At 34.5% G+C, this 8,230-nt stretch overlaps 1 protein-coding gene across 1 annotated transcript in view; it reads right to left on the reverse strand.

The window, feature by feature from the left end:
* Positions 1–3,062, reverse strand: part of LOC126976793 (uncharacterized) — a 28,061-nt gene extending 24,999 nt beyond the window's left edge. Inside the window, exon 1 of the mRNA XM_050825394.1 lies at positions 2,597–3,062. Within this exon, the coding sequence (XP_050681351.1) occupies positions 2,597–2,772 (176 nt within the window). The 5' untranslated portion in view covers positions 2,773–3,062. The remainder of the gene's footprint in view (positions 1–2,596) is intronic.
* Positions 3,063–8,230: the final 5,168 nt, after the last annotated feature.

Consider the following 8,230-nt stretch of genomic DNA (forward strand, 5'->3'; position numbering starts at 1 on the left):
TACTGAATAATTTGCTACCTCTGCCATAGATCTGATATCATGAGTGTACTTAAAGTCTGTACAACAAAATAGTTTTATTTACAATTGAGAACCTATTTTGAATGTATGCACTTCAAAAAAGATTTATGATATCTGAATGCCCTCAGGATCGGCTAATGAAGTGTTATCAATGTTCTAGCCTCTCCTTACTAATTATACTAACCTCTATTGTCTTATTATTAAACGCAAAGTAAAGTTATTCCAAATTTAAAACTTCGTGTCTTTATCTTACATTTGTCACTACAGAATTACATGACATGGGGAAGTAATTTTAAACTTGGAGTAACTTTTCATTGCGTTTGTAGAGTTAGTTTAATTAATGAGGAGAGGCAAGAACGTTGATAACACTTCAGTAGCTCAACCCGAGGGCATTTCGAGGCCATAAATATTTATTGAAGTGCACACATTCAAAGTAGGTTTTCACTTATATTAATGAAACTATTTTGTTGTAGAGACTTTTAGGACACAAGAGACAATCATAATATGAGATCTATTATGAAGATGGTAAAGAAGACAAAAGAACCGGAGAACGCACACCGAAAATATAGACAAGAACAATTTATAACGATATTATGTTGATGATGGGCCCAACGCCAAAAATGACGTAAAATCGCCAAGAGTGGCATAAATGAATCAGCCAGGATGACCCCGATGAATAGCGATGAAGCCTAAGGTATTGAATTGGGAAAGCATAAAAAAAGTGTGTGTGTACTTATGTATGCACGCAAGAAGCTATACTTCTTTGGCCTAACGAAGCAAAAATCCTTAAAATTATTTATTCCTCGTGCTATTCTACGTTTGAAGAAAGAACAATATTGCAAAAATCTCGGAACGCTTTGACAATTAATTATTAAGTAACGAATATGGTGGTACGGGCTTCAACCTTTTGCCTATCCTAATAATGGAGGAATACCCCAAAAAAAATAACGAATGTCGCAAACGTCAGAACGTCAGAAACGTAGGAACCAACTTCACCCTGTTTTCATTTTGTGTTACAATGATGCGCGCATATCTAAAAATTTCACTGTCATCATTTTCTCATAACGCACCTAAAGAAGTATAACTTCAAAAACTCATGACTCATAAACGATAGTCGCAATAAAAAATAATCTTGTTATTTGTTTACGTTCATATATTCCTACACTTGTTGAGCTAAACTACTGGTGTGCTTACAAAGAGTAATAAAATGACATCAACACTATAAATAACATCTTAACACAAACATTATTCAAGATGTGCACGAAGAATTTTAATAATAAACAGTTGAATGCTACAAGCACACTAATCCGATGCGACAGCATTATGGTAATTAATAATTAACTAACACCAGGATATCAGGTTTCCACGGGGAATTCTAAAACTACAAATGCTTAGTAGTAAGTAAATAAGTAGTAAATAAAACTGAAGTGAGTTGCTTGTAATGAGCAATAGTATAATAACAGTTTTGAAAATTTTTGTTTTGCTAACTGGTAAGTTGGCAGTGTTATCTAAATGGGGTTCCGGGCAATTATGAAAACCTCTGAAATTGTGAACGAACACAGATTCAAGGAGACTGGAGAGACAGATCAAGTGTGCCAGGAATAAGAAAGGCTTCGAGCGACTAGAAGAATCCAGGGTAGTGAGCTAGTACGTGACAAATGCAGAAATACCCTTCCAATCACCATCACCAGAAAATGTTGGGATAACCGGCTGAATTATTGTCGTTGAACCTAATAAGTAATATAATTGTTGGGTCTAGAAACTTTTTTTATATAATAATTACTAATGGCAGCCCTCGACTACGCCCGTGTAGACTTCGTTAACCTGGCAACCTGTAATTCAGCTGGTTATCCCAACAATCTCTGGCCATCGCGATTGGAAGGGTATTTCTACATTTGTCACGGACTAGCTTACTTTCTCTGGATTCTTCTAGTACATCTCTCCAGTACATATACAACTGATGGAGTGTACTCACGCATTCTCTAGCAGTTCCATCTACAATCATAATATAAAATAATAACCTGATTCATCGTCTACATAATTAAATACCCTATCAGTACTTAACTCCGCAATATTTTCTCTAATATAATAATTTGTAGAAATTGAAACAATCAAAATTTTGAAATCGAAGTATTTAAATCCAATTATGTAGTAATCTAGTAGGTGCGTGTATTTTGCTGTGTTGACAATATTTATTAGAGTGTGACACAATGTGACGATGACTCACTGTATGTTTCCACTATAACAATTATTCTGCATTAAATCATTGCAATCATAAACAATATATCCTCGACACAAATCTGTTGAAGACTTGGAATTTGAACTCTAGATGTACGCTTATTATGCCTTATAATTAAGCAAAGTTTACTTTGTAATTAAAAACTCGAGAGCGTAGGTAACAATTGAGATACGGAAACCAATCAGTGTGCGCATTCTGACTTTTTGACTGAAATTTGTATTTTTATATCTTTGAACAATCATTCACAAGGTCATTGTACTGCTGCAATTAAAATTATATTGGAAGAAAACAGCTAGATGATGTTTTAATACAATATAAAAAAATATATAAAACACTCACCAAGAATTTCGTAACTCTTTGATCCCCGAGAACGTGATACTATTAGATCTGCTCATCTTCCGGCCAATAGTCCAGAATCTAATCTTGTTGTGGTTGTCATCTTCCCTGAACGGATTAAGATGCTCTGGGTAATCGTGGATCGAGACAGACTTGCGAGGAGCCGCCATGGCTGTCATGGTTTCTTCGGAAGGCACTATCAGGAATTTTACATAATAAGGCACATAGAAAACAGTCGACCACTTCGTAATTTATCTGTTATCACACTGGTTAGTTATCACGGTTGATAGTGTGTTATCACTTTAAGATAAGTGCGCGAGTTTGTTTTATGAGGCGGAAAATTAAATTGTGCACTGTTCTTGAGTTTAACATCGCGACTGCCGGCGTACGTGCTGCCCGCCGCTCGCAACGAACTAGCCGAATCGGCAAGCAATGACGGCAGACTACATTTTATGACGTATGAACATGTATGAAGTTAACATCATACCGTACAACACTCTTGCACTCGCAATAAGCAGCTCTATGTATCTGACGTGCACGCAAATAAAACGCAAATTTATTATCCAACAGTAAAAACAGAAAACCTGTTTGAATCAATAATAATTGTTAATTAAACCGCACGTCCATTAGGAGCAGTCTAAGTACCGTATTCTTATCAATAAGTGATTCTTAATTGATTTCGATATACAGAGAGATAAGTGGCTTATAAATATATATTAGGCAACTGAATGTTTGAACAGCGCATGTCTTGTGTAAACAAACATTAACGACTTGTTTGAGGTTACTAACAGTAACACAGTTAACTTATGATTTTAATGACGTAAGGTGTACACTTATTCGACCGGCGTCACCTTCCTAAAGGCGAAGGTGATGTAAATTGAATAAACGATTATTATGAGCTGAAAGGAGCCTATTTCATTTTCTTCGCGTTATCACACTCTATCAATTGACTAATTATTTATTATGAGTGAGTGAGTGAGTTATACTCTGTGTCACAAAAGCAATTTATTTCAAGACTTGGGTGGGTAGGCTGCATAAATTATATCCAACAGCAAGGCCACTGACCTAACAACCTTTGGTCAACCATTATTCTTTAGTCTCTTTTGTTTAAAACAAAAAGGGATTTAAGATAATAATTAAAATGTTGTACTTTTGCCAAGGAATTATCGAGGAACATTGTAACTGTAAGGAATGCTTCTTCTGTGTTTTATACAACAATGTAAAGCATAAAATAATTTAATCGTGAGTTCAATACGTAGGGTTTATGATAAACTAGCTGACCCGGCAAACGTTGTTTTGCCATATAAATTGTATTGAACTTTTGCTTGCTATTTGATAAGAGATGGCGCTAGTTGTATTCATTAGTAACAATCACACTTCTTTTATATTTTGTATAATTCACACTATAGTTTTATAAATTATAGCCTATTTGTTATTCTGGTGTGTATGCTATATTATTGTAAAGTTTCATCAAAATCTATTCAGTAGATTTTGCGTTAAAGAAGTTCAAACATACATCCAGACATACAAACTTTCACATTTATAATATTAGTAGGACTAGTAGGATCTACCTACTAGTCCTGTCCTAGTTAAAATAGCTGTCTACTATATTTATAGTAGACAGCTATTTTAACACCTGATTTAGGTTGTGGTTTGGTAGGAATTCTAAAGTTACATGCTGCAAAACCAAAAGTCATAGAAATCTAAATAAGAAGGTATTTACTAGAAGTGACATGGCCATGTAAAATATGTCGCCTCACAGGTGACCTTTAGACCACCAGTGAGTTGTAATGACTAACAGCAGACGTGAAACATCGTGAAAATATGAATATGGATGTATGTAACTGCGTAATTTCTCCTAGGATCTGCAACTATACATTTATCGATAAGTCTTTAAATCATTTTCAGGGTTCCGTACCTCAAATGGGCAAACGGAAACTTTGTTGCCCGTCCATCTGTCCGTCTGTCTGTCAAGACCTTATATCTCGGGAACTCGTGAAGTTTTCAAGTTGAAATTAAAACGATATATTCAAATCTTCCGTCTCTTGAAGCTGTGAAAAAATCAAACTTTTATGTTTACGTAAAAAAATACACGGCCGTTTACTCCGCAATGAACATGTAAGCCGTGAAGCAGTAATGTGTAAGCATTACGGTGTTTCGGTCTGAAGGGCGCCGTAGCTAGTGAAATTACTCGGCAAATGAGACTTAACATCTTATGTCTTAAGGTGATCAGCGCAGTTGTAGTGCTGCTCAGAATTTTTGGGGTTTTTCAAGAATCCTGAGCGGCACTGCATTGTAATGAGCAGGGCGCATCAATTACTATCAGCTAACCGTCCTGCCCCTTATTTTCATAAAAAAAAACGTAGTGAAACTTAAACTTGTAGTTAAATTTAAAATTAATCTTAATAATTAAATTAAAAGATATTTTATTTTTACAAAGTTTCACTACATCACCCTGCTCTAGAAAGATATATTTTGACACTCTCTAGGGAATCAAAATTTATATGGTATTTTCCGTTGACCACGATCTATGAAATTTGGCAAGTAATATCCATCTTATACTATATAAAGGAAAGGTTATAGGGAAAATTCTGAAGCTACAAATTAGTAATTCAATCATAAAAAACATACCGACGAATTCGTCGGTATGTTTTTTCTCAATTGAGAACCTCCTCCTTTTTTGAAGTCGGTTAAAAACAGGGTCTTTGTGCAAGGGCTGCATAAAAATATTTTTAATTATTTGTATGATATATAGTCTAATTTATGTATTGAAAAAACACTTTATCCCTTTTTTTATAAGTTTACGTAATATGTACGGAACCCTCGATAGGCGAGTCCGACTAGCTCCTGTTAATTTTTTTTTACAATGAGATTCTTAAGTTATTCAAATGTACCAAAACTTTTGAAGGTTGAGCATTGTATAATATTTTAACCAATTTTTTTAAATCTAGACCACCACTATATTTTATAGTTTACTTTATAGATATACCCCCTTATTCATAATGGTCCGATAACTTTAAGCAGCCGCTAAGGAGTGTTTTTTCTCATTCTGACTTAGGTCAATAGAAGAAGCCAGAGTGAGAATTAGCAATGCTTTAAGTTAGCAGATTATTATGAATAAGGGGGATACAGTCCGATTAGATTTGTGTATTTGATAACAGTATTTTTTTCAGACAACACATTTCCGGGATCAAGGTTATGACTGTTTTATATTTGTTTCATAGTATAGTACAGTTTTTATTTTATTTATAAAATTAATGTAGAATTACTTTTTAAAAGTAATTTATATTGGTGATCTGGATAATATTATCATCAAAAATTTTGAAACATAAATAAGAATCCCGAGAGGACCTGCATTGTAGTGAAAACGATTTTAAACGCGTTTTCACTTACCATCAGGTAACGCATTACTCGTCTTGTAACTTCTTAAGGCGACACTAAATGCCGGCGACCTTGAGCGATATGAGTTCGCGGCTCCTATAAAACAAAGCCAATATTTTCAAAATTCTTGAGTCGAAAATTTAACATTTTAACAGGCGCAAACTGTTTAATTGCTTACAATCCTCATTATTGATTACTAATCTGAATAAATGTAGAAAAAACTTGTTTAACTGCAAAGAAAACTGGTAGTTCATAATAGCTCTGGAGTGCTAACTTTAACCAACAATAAGCATTAGCAACCTACAAATAAGACTTAAGGGTTTGTGTAACAGGATTAAGTAGTGTTTATAGTTCCAAATGCTATATTTTCACCACAAAACTTGTCTAAAAACACCTTGTTTGTGTGTTTTCTGTTTACCCTTCCCCTTAAATGAGGGTAAACCGCTTCGTAACGTAACGCGTTACAGCGGCAGTTTGTCTGGCTTCGATTTCTCTCTCGCATACGGCAGCGGTAGGTAGGCTCCCCCTCTCTCACTCTAACTAATAATTGTTTCTTTTATAGGATTAAATAATGATACTTATAATGTACATACACAAAATTCTAATATACGTATTAAAGAATTATTACTAAGAATAAAACATATTTTTAACCGACTTCAAAAAAGGAGGAGGTTCTCAATTCGTCGGTATGCTCTTTTTTTTTGTTTGATACCTCATATTACCAATAAATGATTTTATTAATATATATTATCATAATCTCACATCTGTCGGGCGTCCCGAGACGCACATTTCTTTATTATAAAGTAACATTGCTTTATTAGAAATGGTGTGTAAAAAAAACTTTATGAACGATGCGGGATTCGAACCCACAACCTCCGGCGTTCCCTGCCGGTGCTCTAACCAACTGAGCTACCTCCGGTTCGGGTCCGAATCCCACATCGTTCATAAAGTTTTGTTTTTCAAATTTTATTTGTGTATTACTCCTAGAAGTGAGGGTTATCACTTTAAAAACATAACATATTGTTTAGATTTACAAGAGCGACATCTCAAGTCAATTTCCTAATATGCAAATATTGGGGTTGAGCAGGTTATCAACTGTAAAGTAGATCCTGTAGATGAAGCCACAACCTGAGAGTTGAACAAAGCAAACAGAATTTTATAACGAGGCGGTACTCGAACGGTTAGCTCATTTGGTTAGAGTACGGAACGCCGTAGGTCGTGGGTTCGAATCCCGCATCGTTCATAAAGTTTTTTTTACACACCATTTCTAATAAAGCAATGTTACTTTATAATAAAGAAATGTGCGTCTCGGGACGCCCGACAGATGTGAGATTATGATAATATATATTAATAAAATCATTTATTGGTAATATGAGGTATCAAACAAAAAAAAAGAGCATACCGACGAATTGAGAACCTCCTCCTTTTTTGAAGTCGGTTAAAAATATGTTTTATTCTTAGTAATAATTCTTTAATACGTATATTAGAATTTTGTGTATGTACATTATAAGTATCATTATTTAATCCTATAAAAGAAACAATTATTAGTTAGAGTGAGAGAGGGGGAGCCTACCTACCGCTGCCGTATGCGAGAGAGAAATCGAAGCCAGACAAACTGCCGCTGTAACGCGTTACGTTACGAAGCGGTTTACCCTCATTTAAGGGGAAGGGTAAACAGAAAACACACAAACAAGGTGTTTTTAGACAAGTTTTGTGGTGAAAATATAGCATTTGGAACTATAAACACTACTTAATCCTGTTACACAAACCCTTAAGTCTTATTTGTAGGTTGCTAATGCTTATTGTTGGTTAAAGTTAGCACTCCAGAGCTATTATGAACTACCAGTTTTCTTTGCAGTTAAACAAGTTTTTTCTACATTTATTCAGATTAGTAATCAATAATGAGGATTGTAAGCAATTAAACAGTTTGCGCCTGTTAAAATGTTAAATTTTCGACTCAAGAATTTTGAAAATATTGGCTTTGTTTTATAGGAGCCGCGAACTCATATCGCTCAAGGTCGCCGGCATTTAGTGTCGCCTTAAGAAGTTACAAGACGAGTAATGCGTTACCTGATGGTAAGTGAAAACGCGTTTAAAATCGTTTTCACTACAATGCAGGTCCTCTCGGGATTCTTATTTATGTTTCAAAATTTTTGATGATAATATTATCCAGATCACCAATATAAATTACTTTTAAAAAGTAATTCTACATTAATTTTATAAATAAAATAAAAACTGTACTATACTATGAAACAA

The sequence above is a fragment of the Leptidea sinapis genome, chromosome 42 (genome assembly GCF_905404315.1).
Source record: "Leptidea sinapis chromosome 42, ilLepSina1.1, whole genome shotgun sequence".
Lineage (NCBI taxonomy): Eukaryota > Metazoa > Arthropoda > Insecta > Lepidoptera > Pieridae > Leptidea > Leptidea sinapis.